At 45.1% G+C, this 25,224-nt stretch overlaps 1 protein-coding gene across 1 annotated transcript in view; it reads left to right on the plus strand.

Annotated features, from left to right (window-relative positions):
- HNF4G (hepatocyte nuclear factor 4 gamma) overlaps nt 1-25,224 on the plus strand; it is a 182,116-nt gene that overhangs the window by 125,593 nt on the left and 31,299 nt on the right. Inside the window, exons 3-5 of the mRNA XM_082258435.1 lie at nt 15,343-15,514; nt 23,106-23,200; nt 24,519-24,625. Of these exons, the coding sequence (XP_082114561.1) occupies nt 15,343-15,514; nt 23,106-23,200; nt 24,519-24,625 (374 nt within the window). The remainder of the gene's footprint in view (nt 1-15,342; nt 15,515-23,105; nt 23,201-24,518; nt 24,626-25,224) is intronic.

A 25,224-nucleotide genomic window follows, 5' to 3' on the forward strand; every position in this document is an offset into this window, starting at 1 on the left:
AATATAAACCTGGATTGCGTTACTTTGCAAATATTCCCAGATATCTCTAAAGCCACCTTGGAGAGACGGAAAAACTTTAAGGAGATCATCTCTGCTCAATTCCTTCTGGTTTACCCAGGAACTGCTTCTCATTTTTGAACTTATACTGCCATCTACTGACTAGTTTTATTTTACTCAGTAGCAATTCCATTTTTACTGTTTTTGTTTTATTATTTTTTTCTCCTTCACAGTTTGGGTCATGGTTATTCCATGCTTGGTTATTGGCACAGGCAATTTAAAGAAAAATGTTTCCTTTTTTTATGTTTTCTGTGGTATTGACACTTTACTGGTATTCAAATATTTGCTTAGATCATCAACTTTTGATTGTTTTGCTGGTGGGTTTGCGACCTGTTTTGTTGGGGACGAATGGTGACCCCTTGTTCTCCCCATGATAATCCTACAAGCAGACTCATTATACTTTTCTGTTGGACATGAACTTCTCATTTAATAATATGGCTATAACTTGTTTATCCCTTAATGTGCAGGGATTTAATTTCCCTAACAAATGCCGTAAAGCATATATACACTATAAACGTGTGAGAGGAAAAATAACGAATTTCTCTCAAATCAACCACCCCTCTTTTTTCCATAAATCATATAATCGAACATTTAATGCTCCTTCTATAGTCCATTGGGTTGCCATTTTTCTCTTACCAAAATGTTTATACTTTTTTAGAGCCCTTCCTATAAAAATTACCAAACTGTATCCTCCTTTGAATGTGACCTAAATAACTTTATTTGGGCTGAATCCCCACGCAGATTTTCCAAAGTAGTTTTATACACCTCAGCACATAGTGGAGCATTGGGGGACCCTAATTTATGGCACTACTACCTGGCATCCAGACTCTCTCAACTAGCACAGTGGCATATAAGTTCTAGGGTACCATGGGTGAAATTTGAATTGGATTAAAATCCCCCACAATATCTCCCAGGTCTCTGTTGGGGTTTCTCCTGCTAATATCCAACCCCTAAACACCCTAGTTGCTCAATCTCTAATTTTTTTTGGAAAGTTTGTAAGCACAAGTACACACTCTTCTTTCAGGCCCCACCTCTCGCAGCCTTACTGGGTGACCCAACCTTTCCCCCAGGTTTTTTAATCCTCATGGTTTTACCTGGTGGATTGCCTCAGAGGTTCTTTCTCTACATAAATTGGTGGAATACTCTGCATTCTCCAATTTCCAATCCCTGCAGGCAAGGGTGTAGGAACCCACACAAATCTGGGGGGGACAGCATTTTTACTCGCCAGGTATATGCTTTTTCAGTAAACTGCGAGAGAGAGAGTGTGTGTGTGTGTGTGTGTGCAATACAATTAATTCATCGAATTTGTTTATTATATCCCACATAACCCACATAGCATTAATAAAAATTAACCCACATAGCATTAATAAAAATTAACCCACATAGCATTAATAAAAATTAACCCACCTGGCATTAATAAAAATTAACCCCCAAATTAATCCCATGGCATTAATAAAAATTAGTGCTGGTGCTGCTGCTTGGCTTGCTGGCTGGGCTGGCATATGCTTGCTGCCAGTGCCTTGCCTTGCGTTGCCTCCGGAACCTCCTCACTGTCCGGTCCCGGTCCCCGACACACAGTGGACAGACTGCTAGGTAGTCAGTCAGTACTGTCCATGTGACGCCACTCCCGCATGCGCTTTAGGCCTGGCCGCCTAGGCTGGGTGCTTGGTGCGCGCCGCACACCCTCCCTATGCTGGTGAGACGTCTTGCATGATGCCACTCCGCTGTGCACGCCCCCCTCCACCCGCCTGCCAGCCTGTGTTTGTAGGACAGAACAGGACCCCCCAGGGCAAGACAGGACCCCCCAAAGACAGGAAAGGACCCCTCAGGATAAGACAGGACCCCCCAAAGGAACAGGACCCCCAAGGACAGGACAGGACCCCCCAAGGAACAGGAAAGGACCCCCCAAGGAACAGGAAAGGACCCCCAATGATTGCAGAGTGCCAGCCACAGCATTGCCCCTAATGATTGCAGAGTGCCAGCCACACATTGCCCCCAATGATTGCAGAGTGCCAGCCACACATTGCCCCTAATTGCAGAGTGCCAGCCACACATTGCCCACAATGATTGCAGAGTGCCAGCCACAGCATTGCCCCCAATGATTGCAGAGTGCCAGCCACACATTGCCCCCAATGATTGCATAGTGCCAGCCACACATTGCCCCCAACGATTGCAGAGTGCCAGCCACACATTGCCCCCAATGATTGCAGAGTGCCAGCCACACATTGCCCCCAATGATTGCAGAGTTCCAGCCACACATTGCCCCCAATGATTGCAGAGTGCCAGAACACAGCATTGCCCCCAATGATTGCAGAGTGCCAGCCACACATTGCCCCCAATGATTGCAGAGTGCCAGCCACACATTGCCCCCAATGATTGCAGAGTGCCAGCCACACATTGCCCTCAATGATTGCAGAGTGCCAGCCACACATTGCCCCCAATGATTGCAGAGTGCCAGAACACAGCATTGCCCCCAATGATTGCAGAATGCCAGCCACACATTGCCCTCAATGATTGCAGAGTGCCAGCCACACATTGCCCCCAATGATTGCAGAGTGCCAGAACACAGCATTGCCCCCAATGATTGCAGAGTGCCAGAACACAGCATTGCCCCCAATGATTGCAGAGTTCCAGCCACACATTGCCCCCAATGATTGCAGAGTGCCAGCCACACATTGCCCCCAATGATTGCAGAGTGCCAGCCACACATTGCCCTCAATGATTGCAGAGTGCCAGCCACACATTGCCCCCAATGATTGCAGAGTGCCAGCCACACATTGCCCTCAATGATTGCAGAGTGCCAGCCACACATTGCCCCCAATGATTGCAGAGTACCAGCCACACATTGCCCCCAATGATTGCAGAGTGCCAGCCACACATTGCCCCCAATGATTGCAGAGTGCCAGCCACACATTGCCCCCAATGATTGCAGAGTGCCAGCCACACATTGCCCCCAATTGCAGAGTGCCAGCCACACATTGCCCCCAATTGCAGAGTGCCAGCCACACATTGCCCCCAATGATTGCAGAGTGCCAGCCACACATTGCCCCCAATGATTGCAGAGTGCCAGCCACACATTGCCCCCAATGATTGCAGAGTGCCAGCCACACATTGCCCCCAATGATTGCAGAGTGCCAGCCACACATTGCCCCCAATGATTGCAGAGTGCCAGCCACACATTGCCCCCAATTGCAGAGTGCCAGCCACACATTGCCCCCAATTTCAGAGTGCTAGCCACACATTGCCCCCAATGATTGCAGAGTGCCAGCCACAGCATTGCCCCCAATGATTGCAGAGTGCCAGCCACACATTGCCCCCAATGATTGCAGAGTGCCAGCCACACATTGCCCCCAATGATTGCAGAGTGCCAGCGATCCCCCCGCACTTACCTCTCTCGCAGCTTCTCTTCAGTCCCCGGCTCCATGCGTCTCCGAGTCTTCAGTCCTCCCGCGGCGCCTCCTCCTCGTCCAATGGCACGGTGTTTGCCTTTCGGCCAATCAGGAAGTGGGAGGACCCGCTCCCTGATTGGCCGGGAGGAGGATCCGTGTGACAATAGCGAATTCTCATTCGCTATTGTCACAGAATGGGCGGGTCGGGCGCACTGCTGCTCCCTGGCCGCCACGTCTGCGGCTGCGCGGTCCGAGCGCGGTACATTCAATTGTACCACGCTCGGACGTGCCGCGGCTAAACTGGGGGGGATTTCAGCATACCCGTCCCCCCCGCATTATTTCCTGGGGGGGATGTGTCCCCCCCGTCCCCCCCGGTTCCTACGCCCATGCCTGCAGGTCAAATACCACATTCCAAATAATGACATTTTTCCTTACCAGCAGATAAAGCACTTCTATATATCTAATTTTAAGGTTGATACTGTGTCAAACTCAATATGAACAAATCTGTATTGAGAATCCCAGAGGGAAGGGCCTTCTCTCTGCAATATATTCCTCTCTTAACACCCAGAATTCAACCGATAAGCTTTTATAAAGGTCAAAATGGAAATCTGAATGCTCTTTAGCACCTGAAGCCCTGGATTGGAATACATGTATGGATAATTTATAGAAATGCACAAGATTTCTGTACATCAGGGAGACTGCTGTGAAACCTTTAACTTGGTGGTACCAGACCTGAACTATTATTCATTCATCCTTCCCTATGGGGTCTCCTCTATGCTTTAGAGCATGGGTCTCCAAACTTTATAAAGAAAGGGCTAGTTTACTGTCCCCCAGACTTTTGGGGGACTGGACTATGCCCAGTGGAAGTAAAAAATGCCAGATCTTTGGTATTAGGGAGAGAAATAGTTGGTGTGGGTGGAATGAATTTTTCCCCGTTGTTAGTGTCAGTGGAAGGAATAGTGCCCCATTGTTGGTGTCAGTGGCAGGAATTATGTCCCATTGTTGGTGTCAGTGGCAGGAATTATGTCCCATTGTTGGTGTCAGTGTCAAGAATAATGCCACAAGGGTCAGATAAAGCCAAGCAAAAGGCCGCATCTGACCCCAGAGCCAAAGTTTGGAGACCACTGCTTTAGAGGTTGTCAGACTTCTGGTTCTGGGAATGCTCCCATGTCACCCCAATTTGGAGAAAACTGTCTGCTTTTGCCTCCACAATCACAGCTTTTCAGTGTTCCCTTATCCCAACTCATTGTCTATTATTTTCTCCCATTATAAAGGCTACCACTCTGCAGATGAGACTAATTCACACAATCAGTGTGGCCATCCATTGGGTAGTTGCTGCACATTGAAGAACTCCTTTAGTTCTGATTGCCCATGTTAAACTCAGACTGGATTACATTAACAGAGTAGAAAAACTTTTTCACACCCTATGCCTTATTACAATTGAAAATGGGTTCCTTGGTTTGATAATTGCAAAATTTTTGAATGAGCAATTTTGATGATCAGCACTATATGTCACTCACTTTTTCAATGTTGATGTCTTTTCTGCCACCTTATTTCAAAGTAATTATATTATCAGTATTATCTTTTGCTATTGTAGCTTGGTAATCACACTTTTCCATAGTTCATGAAATTTTTGTCATGATTAGTGTTGAGCGAACACGGACTGTATTATTCGTGTTCGTACCGAATAATTGGATTTTTTGTACCCGAACACGGACACGGACACTTTACTGTATGTTCGGGTAAAAATCCGTGTTCGGTCGTTTTATTTCCGGGTTTTGCATGCTTTGGCGCTCTTTTCATGGCGGGCTTTCAACAGCCAATCAACAATCGTTTAACTGGTGTGCCTTAAGCCATCCCAGCCATGCCTGCAAATGTCTTAGTAGCTGTGATTGGCCGTCTGAAGCATGTGACCAAGTCTTTATAAGTTCGAGGCAGCCGCAGCGGCGTCATTATGCTGCTTATATCAGGGACAGAGCACACATCAACGTGCTGGCTGCTGATTAGGGAAAGATAGGCAGGAAAAAACCATTTGTGTCCGGATAGAATTGAGGGACAGGTCGGAGTGTTTAGGCAGGGCGAGTTGTAGGCATTTTAGGGATAGAGTCTGCTGAATTATAGGGTCAGTGTCTTCTACAAACTACAATCGATATTGCTGTGTGGGGGGTGGGGTGAATCTGCACTCAATCCTGATCTACGATCTCTTCTCAATCCTGTTAGGGACAGAGTCTGCTGAATTTTAGGGAAACTGTGTTCTACAAACTACAATCGATATTGCTGTGTGGTGTGGGATTGGAGATAGGCAGGTGTCAGTGATCCACATCCATTTTTCTGTGTGTGAGCTGCAGTGAACACAATCTTTTTGGGCTGCAGTGAACACAATCTTTTTGGGCTGCAGTGAACACAATCTTTTTGGGCTGCAGTGAACACAATCTTTTTGGGCTGCAGTGAACACAATCTTTTTGGGCTGCAGTGAACACAATCTTTTTGGGGTGCAGTGAACAAAATCTTTTTGGGGTGCAGTGAACACAATCCTTTTTGGTGTGCAGTGAACACAATCTTTGTGGGGTGCAGTGAACAAAATCCTTTGTGGGGTGCAGTGATCACAATCTTTTTGGGGTGCAGTGAACAAAATCCTTTTTGGGGTGCAGTGAACAACATCCTTTTTGGGGTGCAGTGAACACAATCTTTTTGGGGTGCAGTGAACAAAATCCTTTGTGGGGTGCAGTGAACACAATCTTTTTGGGGTGCAGTGAACACAATCTTTTTGGGGTGGAGTGAACAACATCCTTTTTGGGGTGCAGTGAACAAAATCCTTTTTGGGGTGCAGTGAACAAAATCATTTTTGGGGTGCAGTGAACACAATCTTTTTGGGGTGCAGTGAACACAATCTTTGTGGGGTGCAGTGAACACAATCTTTTTGGGGTGGAGTGAACAACATCCTTTTTGGGGTGCAGTGAACAACATCCTTTTTGGGGTGCAGTGAACACAATCTTTTTGGGGTGCAGTGAACACAATCTTTGTGGGGTACAGTGAACAGAATCTTTGTGGGGTGCAGTGAACACAATCTTTGGGGGGTACAGTGAACACAATCTTTTTGGGGTGCAGTGAACACAATCTTTGTGGGGTGCAGTGAACACAATCTTTTTGGGGTGGAGTGAACAAAATCATTTTTGGGGTGCAGTGAACAACATCCTTTTTGGGGTGCAGTGATCAAAATCCTTTTTGGGGTGCAGTGAACACAATCTTTTTGGGGTGCAGTGAACAAAATCCTTTGTGGGGTGCAGTGAACAGAATCTTTGTGGGGTGCAGTGAACACAATCTTTGGGGGGGTACAGTGAACACAATCTTTTTGGGGTGCAGTGAACACAATCTTTGTGGGGTACAGTGAACAGAATCTTTGTGGGGTGCAGTGAACACAATCTTTGGGGGGTACAGTGAACACAATCTTTTTGGGGTGCAGTGAACACAATCTTTGGGGGGTACAGTGAACACAATCTTTTTGGGGTGCAGTGAACACAATCTTTGTGGGGTGCAGTGAACACAATCTTTGGGGGGGTACAGTGAACACAATCTTTTTGGGGTGCAGTGAACAACATCCTTTTAGGGTGCAGTGAACACAATCTTTGTGGGGTGCAGTGAACAACATCCTTTTAGGGTGCAGTGAACACGATTTTTGTGGGGTACAGTGAACAGAATCTTTGTGGGGTGCAGTGAACACAATCTTTGGGGGGTACAGTGAACACAATCTTTGTGAGGTGCAGTGAACACAATCTTTGTGGGGTGCAGTGAACACAATCATTGTGGGGTGCAGTGAACTCAATCTTTGTGGGGTACAGTGAACACAATCTCATACTTCTGAAGATTTGAGGGTGCTGCCTGTTCCATACTCCCCCTACTCCTCATCTAGCCTTTTAGGGGTACAAACAATAGTAATTGGGGCCTAGTGTGGTTGTGTACGTGTGATATACATACACTTTTTTTGGATCATATTTTCTATTCCGCTATTTAATCAAAAACCTTTGGGGATCAGTTAAATTGGGGGATAGTCTGTGTTGGTACGTGTGAGAGAGATCCACCTTTCCAAGTTGTTGGGGTTCATCTCATACTTCTGAAGGTTTGAGGGTGCTGCCTGTTCCATACTCCCCCTACTCCTAGCCTTTTAGGGGTACAAACAATAGTAATTGGGGCCTAGTGTGGTTGTGTACGTGTGATATACATACACTTTTTTTGGATCATATTTTCTATTCCGCTATTTAATCAAAAACCTTTGGGGATCAGTTAAATTGGGGGATAGTCTGTGTTGGTACGTGTGAGAGAGATCCACCTTTCCAAGTTGTTGGGGTTCATCTCATACTTCTGAAGGTTTGAGGGTGCTGCCTGTTCCATACCCCCCCTACTCCTCATCTAGCCTTTTAGGGGTACAAACAATAGTAATTGGGGCCTAGTGTGGTTGTGTACGTGTGATATACATACACTTTTTTTGGATCATATTTTCTATTCCGCTATTTAATCAAAAACCTTTGGGGATCAGTTAAATTGGGGGATAGTCTGTGTTGGTACGTGTGAGAGAGATCCACCTTTCCAAGTTGTTGGGGTTCATCTCATACTTCTGAAGGTTTGAGGGTGCTGCCTGTTCCATACCCCCCCTACTCCTCATCTAGCCTTTTAGGGGTACAAACAATAGTAATTGGGGCCTAGTGTGGTTGTGTACGTGTGATATACATACACTTTTTTTGGATCATATTTTCTATTCCGCTATTTAATCAAAAACCTTTGGGGATCAGTTAAATTGGGGGATAGTCTGTGTTGGTACGTGTGAGAGAGATCCACCTTTCCAAGTTGTTGGGGTTCATCTCATACTTCTGAAGGTTTGAGGGTGCTGCCTGTTCCATACTCCCCCTACTCCTAGCCTTTTAGGGGTACAAACAATAGTAATTGGGGCCTAGTGTGGTTGTGTACGTGTGATATACATACACTTTTTTTGGATCATATTTTCTATTCCGCTATTTAATCAAAAACCTTTGGGGATCAGTTAAATTGGGGGATAGTCTGTGTTGGTACGTGTGAGAGAGATCCACCTTTCCAAGTTTTTGGGGTTCATCTCATACTTCTGAAGATTTGAGGGTGCTGCCTGTTCCATACCCCCCCTACTCCTCATCTAGCCTTTTAGGGGTACAAACAATAGTAATTGGGGCCTAGTGTGGTTGTGTACGTGTGATATACATACACTTTTTTTGGATCATATTTTCTATTCCGCTATTTAATCAAAAACCTTTGGGGATCAGTTAAATTGGGGGATAGTCTGTGTTGGTACGTGTGAGAGAGATCCACCTTTCCAAGTTTTTGGGGTTCATCTCATACTTCTGAAGATTTGAGGGTGCTGCCTGTTCCATACCCCCCCTACTCCTCATCTAGCCTTTTAGGGGTACAAACAATAGTAATTGGGGCCTAGTGTGGTTGTGTACGTGTGATATACATACACTTTTTTTGGATCATATTTTCTATTCCGCTATTTAATCAAAAACCTTTGGGGATCAGTTAAATTGGGGGATAGTCTGTGTTGGTACGTGTGAGAGAGATCCACCTTTCCAAGTTTTTGGGGTTCATCTCATACTTCTGAAGATTTGAGGGTGCTGCCTGTTCCATACTCCTCCTCCTACTGCTCAACCATCCTTTTAGGGGTACAAACAATAGTAGTTGGGGCCTAGTGTGGTGGTGTACGTGCGAGATACATACACTTTCTTTTTGATCATATTTTCTATTCCGCTATTCAATTAAAACCTTTGGGGATCAATTCAATTGCGAGATAGTCTGTGTCGGTACGTGTGAGATCCACCTTTCCAAGTTGTTGGGGTTCATCTCATACTTCTGAAGATTTGAGGGTGCTGCCTGTTCCATACTCCTGCTCCTACTGCTCAACCATCCTTTTAGGGGTACAAACAATAGTAATTGGGGCCTAGTGTGGTTGTGTACGTGCGAGATACATACACTTTTTTTGATCATATTTCCTATTCCGCTATTCAATAAAAACCTTTGAGGATCAATTGAATTGCGGGATAGTCTGTGTCGGTACGTGTGAGATCCACCTTTCCAAGTTTTTGGGGTTCATCTCATACTTCTGAAGATTTGAGGGTGCTGCCTGTTCCATACTCCTCCTCCTACTCCTCATCCATCCTTTTAGGGGTACAAACAATAGTAATTGGGGCCTAGTGTGGTTGTGTACGTGCGAGATACATACACTTTTTTTGATCATATTTCCTATTCCGCTATTCAATAAAAACCTTTGAGGATCAATTGAATTGCGGGATAGTCTGTGTCGGTACGTGTGAGATCCACCTTTCCAAGTTTTTGGGGTTCATCTCATACTTCTGAAGATTTGAGGGTGCTGCCTGTTCCATACTCCTCCTCCTACTCCTCATCCATCCTTTTAGGGGTACAAACAATAGTAATTGGGGCCTAGTGTGGTTGTGTACGTGCGAGATACATACACTTTTTTTGATCATATTTCCTATTCCGCTATTCAATAAAAACCTTTGAGGATCAATTGAATTGCGGGATAGTCTGTGTCGGTACGTGTGAGATCCACCTTTCCAAGTTTTTGGGGTTCATCTCATACTTCTGAAGATTTGAGGGTGCTGTCTGTTCCATACTCCTCCTACTCCTCATCCATCCTTTTAGGGGTAGAAACAATAGTAATTGGGGCCTAGTGTGGTTTTGTACGTGCGAGATACATACACTTTTTTGGATCATATTTCCTATTCCGCTATTCAATAAAAACCTTTCTAGGGCAAGATCTTAAATTACAGAAATATGAGGAGACCGTCAAATAAGGGCCGTGGCCTGGGTCGTGGTGCTGCTGGTAGAGCTCCTGTTGCAAGGAGAGGACGTGGTCGATCTGTGCCAGCTACACGCACAAGTGAAACACCTTCCTCAAGTGTGAGTAGGCGACAGAACCTGCATCAGTATTTGGTAGGGCATCAAACGCCCCTAGAAGTGATGAGGCCAGAACAAGTTGAGGCGATAGTAGATTGGTTTGCTGCTGACAGTGCCTCCAGTTCCTTCACATTGTCTCCCACCCAGTCTACTGCAGAAAGGTCAGAGTTGGCACCTGCAGCCAATGTCCAACCGTCTTTCACCTCACCCCCTTGCAAATCAGGCCAGCAGTCTGAGCCCCAAGCCATACAGCAGTCTCTTATTCTTTTTGAGGACTCTGTCAGCAGGGTTTCCCAGGGCCATCCACCTAGCCCTGCCCCAGAAGTGGAAGAGATTGAGTGCAGCGATGCCCAACCACTTATTTCTCAAGATGAGTACATGCAAGGATCATCGCAGCACGTCTCCGATGATGACGAAACGCAGGTGCCAACTGCTGCGGCGTTCAGCATTGTGGAGACCGACAAGGAGGGCAGGGGTGAAGACTGGGTGGAAGATGATGTGGAGGACGATGAGGTCCTCGACCCCACATGGAATGAACGTCATGCAGGTGACCTGAGTAGTTTGGAGGAAGAGGCGGTGGTCGCACAGAGCCACCAGCACAGCAGAAGAGGGAGCAGGGTGCAGAAGCGGAGCGGCCGTGCCCTAGACACTACGCCCGCTACTGCCCAACGCAGCAAGGGAACGAGCGCACCAAAGTCAGCTCAAAGGAGTTCTCTAGCGTGGAAGTTCTTTAGAAAATGTGCTGATGACAGGACACGAGTGGTTTGCACCCTGTGCAATCAGAGCTTGAAGCGAGGCATAAACCTTCTCAACCTGAGCACAACCTGCATGATCAGGCATCTAAGTGCAAAGCACGAGCTGCAGTGGAGTACACACCTTCAAAACCAAGAAACGTCTCTGGCTCATCCTGCTTCCTCTTCTGCTGCAGTCTCGGCCGCTCCAGCCACATCTGTAGTGATACCGGCACCTGCCACCCCGCAAACAGACGATCTGTCAGCAACACCACCACCTGGGTCACCAACAACCATCTCCACAATGTCCCGTGGAAGCGTTCAGCTTTCCATCTCCCAAACACTTGAGAGGAAGAGGAAGTACCCCCCTACCCACCCGCGATCCCTGGCCCTGAATGCCAGCATTTCAAAATTATTGGCTTTGAAATGCTGTCATTCCGTCTGGTGGAGACGCACAGTTTTAAAAACCTTATGTCGGTGGCTGTCCCACAGTACGTCGTGCCCAGCCGCCACTACTTTTCCAGGCAAGCCATCCCTTCCCTGCACAACCAAGTGGGGGAAAATATCAGGTGTGCACTGCGCAACGCCATCTGTGCCAAGGTCCACCTAACTACGGATACGTGGACCAGTAAGCACGGTCAGGGGCGTTATATCTCCCTAACGGCACACTGGGTAAATGCAGTGGCGGATGGGCCTGAGGCGGATAGCAATTTGGCGCATGTCCTTCCACCACCGAGGATTGCAGGGCGCTTCAGTTTGCCTCCTGTTCCTAACTCCTCCTACTCCGCTTCCTCATCCTCTACCGCCTCCTCATCCGGACAGCGTAACACCTTCACCACCAACTTCAGCACGGCCAGGGGTAAACGACAGCAGGCAGTTTTACAACTTGCCTGTTTGGGGGACAAACCACACACCGCGCAGGAGTTGTGGAGGAGCATGGAACAGCAGACAAATGAGTGGTTGCTGCCAGCGAGCCTCAAGCCCGGCCTGGTGGTGTGCGATAACGGGCGAAATCTCATAGCAGCTCTGGGCCTAGCCGGTTTGACGCACATCCCTTGCCTGGCGCATGTGCTGAATTTGGTGGTGCAGAGGTTCCTTAAAAACTACCCCGATATGTCAGAGCTGCTGCAGAAAGTGCGGGCCGTTTGTGCGCACTTTCGGCGTTCTCACCCTGCTGCTGCTCGCCTGGCAGCGCTGCAGCGTAACTTCGGCCTTCCCGCTCACCGCCTCATATGTGACGTGCCCACAAGGTGGAACTCCACCTTGCACATGCTGGAAAGACTGTGCGAGCAGCAGCAGGCCATAGTGGAGTTTCAGCTGCAGCACGCACGCGTGAGTCGCTCTGCGGAACAGCACCACTTCACCACCAATAACTGGGCCTCCATGCGAGACCTGTGTGCCTTGTTGCGCTGTTTTGAGTACTCCACCAACATGGCCAGTGGCAATGACGCCGTTCTCAGCTTAACTATCCCACTTCTATGCCTCCTTGAAAAAACAATTCGGGCGATGATGGAAGAGGATGTGGCACAGGATGAGGAGGAGGAGGAGGATGAAGAGGTAACATTTCCAAGGCTTTCAGGGCAGTCATTCGCAAGGGGCTCCGAGGGTGGGTTCCTGCACACGCAAACGCCAGGGACGCAATTGTCAAGCAGGGGCACAGTTCTGGAGGATGAGGAGGATGAGGAGGAGGAGGAGCTGGAGGAGGAGATGGAACCATGTTCACAGCAGGGTGGCACCCAGGCCAGCTCATGGCCATCACTGGTGCGTGGCTGGGGGGATACAGAGGACACGGACGATACACCTCCCACAGAGGACAGCCTTTCGTCGCCTCTGGGCAGCCTGGCACACATGAGCGATTACATGCTGCAGTGTCTCCACAACGACCGCCGAGTTGCCCACATTCTAACTTGTGCTGATTACTGGGTGGCCACGCTGCTGGATCCCCGTTACAAGGACAACGTACCGTCCTTAATTCACTCACTGGAGCGCGATCGCAAGATGCGCGAGTACAAGCGCACGCTGGTAGACGCCATGCTGCTGGCATTCCCATCTGACAGCGGGGCCACAGTGGAAGCACAAGGCAGAGGAGGAGGAGGAGGAGGTCGCCAACGCAACCAGGGCACCGCCAGCACCTCAGAAGGCAGGGTTAGCATGGCCGAAATGTGGAAAAGCTTTGTCAGCACGCCACAACAAACAGCAGCACCAGCAGCTCAGATGGAACGTCTTAGCAGGAGGCAGCATTTTACCAACATGGTGGAGCAGTATGTGTGCACACGCCTACATGTAGTGAATGACGGGTCTGCCCCCTTCAACTTCTGGGTCTCCAAATTGGGCACATGGCCTGAGCTTGCCCTTTACGCCTTGGAGGTGCTGGCGTGCCCTGCAGCCAGTGTATTATCTGAACGGGTATTTAGCACGGCTGGGGGCGTTATAACAGACAAGCGCAGCCGCCTGTCCAGAGACAATGTGGACAAGCTCACGTTCATTAAAATGAACCAGGCATGGATCCCACGGGACTTTTCCGTACCTTATGCAGAATAGCAATGGATACCGACCTTACCCACCCATTGTTCCATTTTTGCTCTTTCTCACTCTTTTGGGGTGTACCCTCATTTAAAATTTTTGAAAAGAAGCAGTGTTGGCTACCTCGTCCTCCTCCTCAGGGCCAGATTAATGTAGGGGCTATTGGAGCTGCAGCTCCAGGCCCCTACCTTTTATATAGGCCCCGGGTTGGCCATATTCACTGTTACCGCTCTTCTGTCACTTGTAAACACAGAAGTCTGGCTTCTATGCTCGCTTCCCCAGGCAGCACCCTCAGAACCTCCCCACACAGCGTGAAGGCCGGACAAGGAGGGACAGTTGGCGATGCATGGATGTGTTTATGGGCTTCAGAGACAGCATCCCATGTTGAATTAGGCATGCATGGCTGCACCCTTCCTCCTCTGGGTGCATGGCAAGGCACGGCCCTTAAGTCCCTTCAAAATCCTCAGCACCAAGCCCATGATGCTGTTAATCCGGCCCTGGTCCTCCTCCACCGCCGCTTCCACCTACACCGCCCATAGGTGTGCGCAGCCTATTGCATTAAGGTGTGCACCCCAAAGTTGAAATACACATGCATGTGTTTGCCAGCAGGGAGAGTAATGTATCGGGGCCATGTACCTGTAGGCAAGGAGAAATAGAGCAGAGCAGGTCCCAGGGAGATCTTTCCCATCTCCTCACTGGCAATGCTATGTGCCCTAGGTGATTAGGGTGTGCCCAGGCACACCCAGCACACCCTGTGCGCACGCCTATGTCACCGCCACATCCACCACCACCTCAACCTCCCTCCTACTCCATATGGGCCTCGTCCTTCAGAGATGAAGAAGAACATTGTTTTATTTTTCTGTTTTTTTTTGTTGTTTTAAGTTATTTCCCTATCCACATTTGTTTGCAGAGCACTTGCCATGCTCTTAATTACGTTTTGCTGCCATTTGCAGCACTCTAGCCCTTTCCTTTGGTGTTTTAGAGCCATTTTAGTGCCTTAAAGTTCGGGTCCCCATCGACTTCAATGGGGTTCGGTGTCCGGGAAAAGTTCGGTAAAAGTCCGGGACACGGACCCGGACTTTTTTTTAAAGTTCGGCCGAACCCGTCGAACACGGACATCTAGGTGTCCGCTCAACCCTAGTCATGATTTGATACCATTTGTTATTTCTTTTTACACAAATGTTTAATGATTTTTAAATGCGATTTTCCCTGTGCCACTTTTTGAAACTCCTCAATAAAAGTTTGAAAAACAAAAAAGAAAGCAGTTGCTCTTGGGCAGAGCACTGAATTGAGATCAGGCCTAAGTAAGGATTTAGGGGGCTGAGGGGGAGCTGAATATAGAAGGTTTTTTACTTTAATGCAGAGAATGCATTAAGGTGAAAAAACTTCTGCATTTACAACCACTTTAAGAGGGCACACATTGAGGGTGCTAGAGACTGCTAGAGGAGATAGAAAGGAGAACCCAGACGCTAGAAGCATTGACACTGCTGCTGTCCCCACAGTCCTGATCCAAGGAGAGCCTGGGATGGAGCTGAAGTGGGACAGTTTTCCAAAGAGGGGGACTGTCCTGGCAAATTCAGGACAATTGGAAAGCATGCATAAATATGATCTCCATTAAAAAGTTTATACATTGGGGTAATGGTGGATTATGTATTGCCTAAATGTATCTTTATTTATCAAACATAAAATTACTGTTTTTTCTTTAGAAAGTTCCCCTGGAGAATCAATCAACATGAATGGAATTGACAATGGAATCAACAGTGTATGTTCAATTTGTGGAGACAGAGCTACAGGAAAGCATTATGGAGCCTCCAGCTGTGATGGATGTAAGGGGTTCTTTAGACGTAGCATCAGGAAGAATCATGTATACTCTTGCAGGTATTGTACTTTACTCACAATATTATCTATTAAAGTGAATCTGCCACACATACAACATTATCTAAACATTGTACACTAAGCAAAACCACTGAATAAATCATTTTTTGCATAAAAGCAAAAAAAGATATGAATTAGTAAACTGCTACTGCCACCCAGGGAGCATTTTCCTAAACGTATTGAGTGTATGTCCAGCTAAAACGATATATAGGGAAAAGGGTTGGAGTTTGCATGTTCTCCCTTCCATGGATTTCTTCCAACATTACAAATACATGAATGTAGGGTAATTGGCTCCTGTCTAAATTGGCCCTAGTATGTTTATGTATGAATGAGTGTTAGGGATTTTACAAATCCTTGGGAGCAGGGACTGATATGAATGTACAATATATATGCAAAGCGCTGCATAAATTGTTGGTGCTATGTAACTACCTGTAACAATACCAGAACCATCCAATTTTTGGAATTTATACAAATCTGTATCACTGTCCTTGAAATTTTATAGCAATTTTTTACGAGTATTATTTACCAGGGACTACCGTTTGTCTTATACGGGCTCCCATTTTAGTTGAAGTGCCCTCTGAATGTCTGTGATGGCATCACTGTATCTCACCGCCTTGTAATTCCTTAATCCCCAATAGTTGAAGAATCCCCAATTCACCAAAAAATAAATCGCTGGTATCGCTGAATAATTCCACACATGAGCCAAAGCTGAATGCTGGAACAAAAAACTTTACTGGAACCAACCCCCGGCATTTCAAACTACAATCTATTTTATCCCCTGCAAGGGAGACACACACAACAAATACACATTAACCAATAACACAAAGGTTACAATCCCCATGACCCCCCCCCCCTCTGTCTGTGATGTATTTATAGTAGACAATGGTTAACATAATTATCACAGGCAGGAAAAATGCAGTTTTACCCACCTGCTGTAACTTCAAAACTATACATCCAATCTTTATACAAATACATATTCACAATCAATCCATTCAGGGGGACAACATATTCCAAAAATGGCACGAATCAGACCAGGTTTTCAAAATTTAGTAAAAAGTCTCTTTGGCCTGGCTGGACTCATGGCTTGTCTGCCCAAAACCAGTTCTACACAGTCTTTTGTTCTGGAGACAATTGAGAAGTGACCCACTTATCTCCCAAGGACAGAAGCAAGACTCCATTAGCCACATGGTAGCAAAATACATGAAACTATATAACCATGCAGCTATTGCATGAAACAGGTATATTCAACATATCCCCAGATAGCTTAGATCTGAGCGTACATTATTACTGAATGGCGCTCAGATCACACACGTACAGATTCAACAGCAGAGGAAGAACAAGTGTTTCAACATCTAACCATAATCACATGGTAAGAGGCTGGCAGGTAGTGCTCTCCAGGTACTCGTGGCAACTCAAAAGAGGGGAATTTGTCACAGACATATGAACGAATACTCAATATAGTCTTTTAAGCAGGGAGAGGAAACATGCAAACAGACATAGAAGGGCATCCTTCACAATGTAAGGCTATCAGGCCTAACTTCTGCCTCATTTAAATCCTGATAAGGGCACATAAAACTGTCAAAAAGCAAGGATGCTATCAGTGTCTAGAAACTCTAAGGGTTTGAAAGCCTGTTCACATCATTGCATGAAAAAATACAGCAGGTGTGATTTTTACTGCAATGGGGCCCATTCAACATGAATAAGCTATGATAATGCTGCACACAGTAACACATGATAAAGCTTTTTGTTGCACATACATCACCACAGCTTAAGGAGGTGTGAACAGGTCTTAAAAAATACAACTGTACCCTTCTTTAGAAGCCCAGGGAAAATATACACACTGAGTTCACATTACACTGATCAGGGCTTCTCTTTTGCCTTTAACCACTTAAGCCCCAGAAGATTTTACCCCCATTCCGACCAGGGGGTATTTTGCGATTCGGCACTGCGTGAATTTAATGGACAATTGCGCGGTCGTGCGACGCTGTACCTAAACAAATTTGGCGTCCTTTTTTTCCCACAAACAGAGCTTTCTTTTGGTGGTATTTGATCACCTGTGCGATTTTTTGATCACGCGCTATAAACAAAAAAAGAGCGTCAATTTTGCAAAAATAGCAATATTTTTCACATTTTTTATATGAAATTTCCCCCCAAAAAATGTAAAAATCAAAATTTTTTAACATTTTCGGCCAATTTGTTTTATGCTACCTATGTTTGGTAAAAAAAAATCGCAAAAAGCGTATTTTGATTGGTTTGCGCAAAAGTTATCGCGTTTACTAACAAAGGGAAAGATTTTTGTCATTTTTGTTGTTTTTTTTTTTAACGCGTAATAGCGGCGATCTGCGATTTTTTTTGCGGTACTGCGACATTGGGGCAAACAGATCGGACCCTTGACTGACATTTGTGACACTTTTGGGGTTACCAGTGACATTTCTACAGTAATCAGTGCTATATATATGCACTGTTACTGTAAAAATACACTGGTAGTGAAGGGGTTAACTTTATTTGGGAGGGAGGGGCTGTGTGTATCCCTAGGGGCGTGCTTTCTACTGCGATTGGCTATGGCTTGAGCTGTAAGGACACTGATCAACGGATCTACATACTAGATCCGTGTGATCAGTGTCTTTACAGCGAGGAGAATGACAGGTGGCTTGTTTACACAAGCTGCCTCACATTCTCCCTCTCCCCCGCCGATCGCCGAGTGACCGGCGGACATCGGGTCCGCTGGTCACACGCGCGGGGGGGTCCGTGACCACGCGGGAGCGCGCCTCCGGCGGCGCGCGCTCGCTCCCTAGACCCTCACAAGCTAGTGACGTAGCCCTACGTCACTTTGCCTGTGAGGGGCTGACTGCCTACGTAGATCGGCGTTAGGCAGTCGGCAAGTGGTTAAAGTGTAACTCCACTTCTGTGGTAAAAAACATTGGAATAAAAAAAAATAATAATATAGCATATACAATTGCAATACAAGCCATATTGTAATGTATTGTTTCTAAAAATTCATTTTCATTCTGCAGCACTGTCATTTTCTGTAAAATGCAATATGACAACCTGGAGGCATTCTGTACATAGATGATGTACAAAACCCCCCCAGAAATGTAAATTCTGGCTTGTGTGGTTGGCTTATTTATTTTCACAGAAGTCTGCACTAAGATACAAATCAGATTTTGGGCATCCCCTGCAAAAAAAATAAAAAATTTTTGGTGAGATACTCCCAAGGAGAAATTATGTTTACAGGGATGGAGACCTTGCAATTTTCCCCATCAAGTGCAGCAGCTGACTAATAATAGGGAAAACCCTTCCATGCACATTCATGTTGCACATGGACAAGGACAAAGACAAACAAACAGCTATTTCTTTAGGATTACAAAAGGTAGATATCTGCAACAAAGTTTTTAATAATCCTTGTTATGTACATTTATCATCCAGAGGGGAATATTTTATTTCTCAACAAAAATGGAGTTACTCTTAAAATGCTATCTGTGTACACATCAATATTTTTCTGTCAGGATTTAAAGTGTATGTAAACACAAGAACACAAATATAATCCACTGCATTTTATATTCCTTAGGTGATTTTACTGCATTTGTTTTCTTTTGTAAATACATTTTCTGCAAGTACAGACAAAAAATATGATTTTTGTGTCCTTGTATAATCCTATGGACTGAAGTAATTTCTCAGGGTTATCAGCTCTCCCAGCTATGTTTTGTGAACCGGTTAGCTATACCCTCTTTTTAATAGAGATAATGAAAGGGGGAGGTGTTTGTAGCGCAAATTTGGAAAGAAGCTTTGAGTGACAACACTGCTCCTCCATAGATACAGAAGAGTCAATGAGCATTGTCACTCCAAGACAGACATTTTTTTATTGGCAGGATTACCAGGTAAAAATAAAGTACAAAAAAGTTGGATAAAAGGAAACGAACGAGGCCACTACGTGTAAGGACTGGTAAGGTACTTTATATTACAATTTAGTTTTTGGATTTAGATACAGTTTACTGTAAGTGCATCCCCAATGAGCAGATTTTCCATCACTTCTTATTCTTATGCCAATCACCTGGACAATAGGTCAGGGGAAATCTAACTAATGGAGACACAGACAGCAAAACCATCCAAAAAAATCCTGACAAAAGTTCTAAACCTTGCTCACTCTATTGGAAAATCTGTTTTGAATAATGCCTGTGTTCCCCTTCCACTTAACTTCTATTCTGACACTCTTAAAATAGACAGGAAGGGGATTGACTATCATCAGCATAGTGTACGTTATCACTGTTACCCACTCTCTTGTATTATCCATTTTGTTGTTTTTATTATGCATTGTGTTGTGCATGCATTCTGGCCTTCTTTTTACCCTCTACATACAGTACAAATTCAAACATACACATACATTTTATGTTAGATTTGGGTTGGGTTGTGTGCGTAAAAGTTTCCAATATATCGCTGATTGGACTTCTTTAAGTTCTCCCAGCAAGCATGAATTGGAAGCATAGATGGCTTTTTTTTCTTTCCTCTCTCCTGGTGATGGGCGCGAAGGGAGATAAAAGGACTCAGAGGACACAAATTGGATGCTGCCACAGCCAAAGAGCACCTGCCCCAGGTCAACTCGGGTACAGTACTTCAGCTACAGCTAACTTTCAGCCAAGACAATATTCCAAAAAAAAAAAAAGATGATGCACGAACCTTTAAAGAAGAATTCTGTGCAAAATGTTTTTTTTTTCCATTTTGGATAGAGCAAGGGAGGGTTATAACCCCTGTCAGATTTTTTTCACCATAACCAAACAGGAAGTGAGAGGAAATCCCTCCAAATCAAGGGGATTTCTTGGGGACCTCCAGGTTGCCAGAACTAGTGTCCCCATTGGAATATTTCCCTGACAATACTTTTCTGAAGGAAATCTAAATGAGGGATTTTATTTTACTTTCACTTTCAATGATAATGGTAAACAAGACAGATAGAGAGGGTGAATCACCTTAATGGGGACACAGGCAGCAATAAAAAAAATAAAAACGAAAACGAAAAGCATTCTAATACCTCTGCACTCTATCCAAAACTATATAAAAAAAAAAAAAAAAAAAAAAAAAAAAAAGTTGCCTTTAGTTATACTTTAAGTAGAGACTCTTCTGTAAATTTAGGTTTGTTTTTGTAGCAGGTTTTCCAGGCATTGGGCCTGATGTGGGTCTGCCATTGTTACCGGTTACCTCTCCAGCCAATGTGAGCTGCGACCCTGGGTGTGAGAACTGAGACATTGACAACTCCGGCACCTTTGTTTTGTGGTTTTATTGTAGATAAAAGGGATGGGAGAAGGGGATTAATGGGATACTCCTTTAGGCTTAACTAGATACAATTTGGGACTTTATCTGGAAAAATGTCTGTTAGCGATACCTTGACGCCAGCCGACGCTAGCCAGCGCTCACTGACGCTTGGAACACACTGTAACTTGACAGAAGTGCTGAATCCTCAACTCTAGGTCCAAAAGACTCAGGACTGTGAAGCATAGCACTACTGACACTGCTGCAATGCAAAGTCTCTGACCACTCTCTCCAACCTGGCACTGACTGGAGGTAGCTTGCTGTGAATTTCTGTATAGCTGCAACTCTCAACTGGTGCTCTGTACAATTTAGGGCCCAAACCGCAGGTGCCCCCTTTTCACTTTAAGCTCTTCAGGGTCCACTGACTATGTACCCTCTACTACTTTAGGGTCCTCAACCTAGGTACCCCTTTTACAGCTAGCTGACACTGGATCCCAGAACCTCCTCCAGAGTGGTCTCCTCTAACTCTTCAGGCAGACCCCCAGGGGCAATCCTCAGTACTCATGACCTGTGTAGGCTTTCCTTGGACTTGACCCCTCTCGCTATCTGCTGGTTCTCGGCACACTGGAACCCCTCAGCTCAACTCAGCTCTCTCTGGATTCTCAGGCGACACCCTGAGACATCCACTTCCTCAGACAGGAGGAGAGCTGCTCTTTCCCTCCTGGGACTCTGCTCCCGCCAAAAACACAGTGTCACACACTTCCCCCAAACTTATACCCACTCCCAGAATCCTTTGCAGCATATTCTGCCTTCTGGGGTAGTTACAAGCCTGGATGTGTCCCCTGATTGAGTTTTCTCCACTGCCCTATCAGAAACCACTATTAAAGCCAGTGGGGAGTCTCCCCTCTCAAGGGACACACTTGGAAACCATGACAACCTACCTAGCAAAAAGAAACATGGCCCTGCAGTTAGGCAGACAAGGCCCACTATGCATTTACCTACCACCTACCTGTAGGGTGTTACACCTTCTACCCTATTGAGGCTCCCTGTTTATGGAGGGGGACTTTCAAAATGTTGTTCAGACCATCACATTGGGGTTGATTTACTAAAGGCAAATACACTCTACACTACAAGTGCACTGGAAGTGCAGTCATTGTAGATCTGAGGGGAAGATCTGAAATGAAGGGAAGCTCTGCTGATTTCTATCATCCAATCATGTGCAAGCAAAAATGCTGTTTTTTTTTTATTTTCCTTGCATGCCCCCCTCAGATCTACAGCAAATGCACTTCCAAGCGCACTTTCAGTGCACTTGTAGTGCGGAGTGGATTTGCCTTTAGTAAATAAACCTATTTGAATTTCATAGAACAAGAAGGTTACACGTCCAGTCAGTTAGGCCTGTTACTTCAACTACTTTTACCAAAGTCACTGTCAAGTTGATAGGTCCTTCATCCATGGTGTCTGTTCAGGTAGAAGGAATCTACATCTAAAGCTTCAATCTACAATCTAAAGCTTTCCTTGATTCAGATGTCAAAGTTTTGTTTGCCAGCTCGAGATTGGAGCCAGAAGCAGGAGCCAGGAAAGCTTTACATCATCTGCAAAGACTGTATTTGTATTGACATTATCAGTAGGGTATTTCCCAGCCTTACATGCCGAATATTTCATATCTTAAAGGCAGAATATAGATTTGCTCATCTCTAGTAGGAGTTGAACTGGCTGGCTAATTCTTTGGTGGATTCACAGTCCTGCTGCATACTGAGTTCTGAAGATTGGGGTACATTTAATTACAAAGGAGACAGATCCCTTAGGTAGACCCTAGGGTGCACATGACCTGCTAGTTGTTGTGTAGTCACTGCTTGTACTGCCACTGTTCTTTTGGATGCTGTTGAAGACGTGATTGAAAATATATAAACTGACTGGATCTGAAGGACAGAAAAAAACAAACAGCCCAACAGTACAAAAAGCAATAACTGGGTGATTTTGCTGAATGCATTCTTAAGGAACCATCTTCACAGCATCTGTATCTTTAGAAGTCAGCCCTACAGAAGTCTATGAGGAACCAGCTCCCAGGCTTGGTTAGGTAGAAGGAGAATTTTGGCATAAACATTGCTGAAGGCATCAGCTGTTAGATTTAGGTAAGTATACATCTTGGGCAAGAGAGGGTAAGGCACTTTTAATCAGAGCTGTTAGGCAAAGTAAGTGCACTTTAAGGATATGTAAACCGATTCTACATAAATATTACCCTGTTTAAACAGCTGAACATTACATAATGTGGTTTATGTGTAGATACTGAATATATCTTCTTGCAGAACTCCAAAAATAATTGCCCAATCATTAATTTTTCTCTATGTTCCAGGTTTAGCAGACAGTGTGTTGTTGACAAAGACAAACGGAACCAATGCAGATATTGTCGTCTAAGAAAGTGTTTTAGAGCTGGAATGAAAAAAGAAGGTAGCTTGTGTTGCTTTGTTTTAATCACCATATTTTAAAGACACAAATAGGGATGATCGAACTTTTGTAAAGTTCGGTTCGACCAGAACACCCGAACTTCCCAAATGTTCGGCCCGGATTTCAGAACCCCATTGAAATCAATGGGACCCGAACTTCTGTAATCAGAAAACACCATTTTGAAGCCCTAAAACCCAATAAATGCCCCTAAAAAGTGCCTAGGGTTCTGGGTCATGCCCCAGGGACTATTAATCACACAAAAAAAAGTTCTTAAAAATTGTCATTTTTGATAGAGAGCCAATTATTGAAAAAATTAAAAAAAAATGAGATTGTTTTGATTTTGACTTTGGATTTAGTGTCTGGGGGGGTCTAAAAATGTACCTGTGAAGTTTCAGCTCTGTAGCATGTCCAGAACCAGAAAAAAAAAAAGATTGTTTGTATTATGTCACTTATAGAACAGGGATATGGCTCCGCTATTTTCACACCTTGCCGGTTTAGTATCAAGCGTTTTTTTGGGCATTTTTTGGGGGTTATTGGAGGCATAACATCAGAACTTCTGTGTAGGGGCATATATACACACATACTTATATGTATATATACCCATACACATATATAGGTGTGAAAGTAGCAGAAAACTATACTTGCGCTAATGAAATAATTAACACCAATATGGCTCCGCTCCTATCACACCTATATATGTGTAAGTGTAAAATACATATAAGTGTGTGTGTATATATACCCCTATACAGAAGTTCAGATGTTTTGCCTGCCTCCAAAGACCTCAAAAAAATGCCCAAAAAAACGCCTGCTGCAAAAAACACACCAGGGCGTTTTTTTGGCGCAGGCGTTTTTTTGGGTTCTAAAAGTTCTAAATTTGGCCGAACCTCGAACAGCCAATGTTCGGGTCGAACCGATGGTCATCCCTAGACACAAACAAACATTCTATGGTGGGGGTCACATATTCCAAGGGATTACATTAGCTCCAGCATGTTACCTGGGCTATGAATGGTCAGTTGTTATAATATGTAGGTAAGAAAAGAAATATGTGTACACCAGGTGGGTAATCGTTACAATAATACATGAGCAACAAACGAGCAATTATTAAAATACAGTATATGGGCAACAAATGGAAAAAAGTTATAATATATGGGTGACAAATGCCTCATTTTTATAATAATGACAGCAACAGTGACAATAAATTGAGCCCCAGTCCGCTTTCCTTTCAGGTTTCAAACCATGCCATAGTTACAGTTTACAATTCTTTTTTTTTTTAAATGCATAAATGTGTTTCTCATATTTTCTAATTTCCTTTACCAATCAGCTGTTCAGAATGAAAGAGACCGAATAAGCACAAGAAAAAGTGGATTTGAAGGAAGCAATATCACATCTATTAATACACTGGCGCAAGCAGAAGCCTTGTCTCGTCAGGTACAGAAAATAATATTCTAAATGGAATGTATGTGTTACAATAATAAGGTGATGAGCCTCAACCTGAGTGGGGAGAATGGTGTTTCTCACAGAACAAAGTGCCATCATCCCTTCTCAAAAATTCACAAGTCAGCAATAAAATGACCAGATTTAGATCTTGTGGCCATGGTCAGGCAGAGGACTGTCACATTTCATTTAACCCCAACATTACAACAACTAGCTTGAGCAGGTCAAGTTGAATAAACAGTATTAAGCCAGGGTCTGCACGACCTCAAGAGACTTAAGCCCTGTCATAGAGCAGAAATACTCACTAGATGTCAATCCATTGCTGCATCTGCATTTGTCCCTGCTGCCACTACACTGAAAACTGAGTGATCAAAGACTAGTGATCACTCAGTTCCCACTTTTCACTGAGCAGAGAGCCGTGACTGTCAGTGACTGGCTCTCTGCTTTGCCCCTCCAATGCTCACTGGAGCACTGGGCTGTGGAGGGGGCAGGAGCGGCTGGCTCAAGCTCTTAGCAACACGCTAAGAGGTTGAGCAAGCTGATGGTCAGGCGTCTGGATGGATCTGAACATTCGCTGAAAACAGACTCTAGCC

Source organism: Pelophylax lessonae, assembly GCF_965119305.1.
Source record: "Pelophylax lessonae genome assembly, chromosome: 5".
Taxonomy (NCBI): Eukaryota; Metazoa; Chordata; class Amphibia; order Anura; family Ranidae; genus Pelophylax; species Pelophylax lessonae.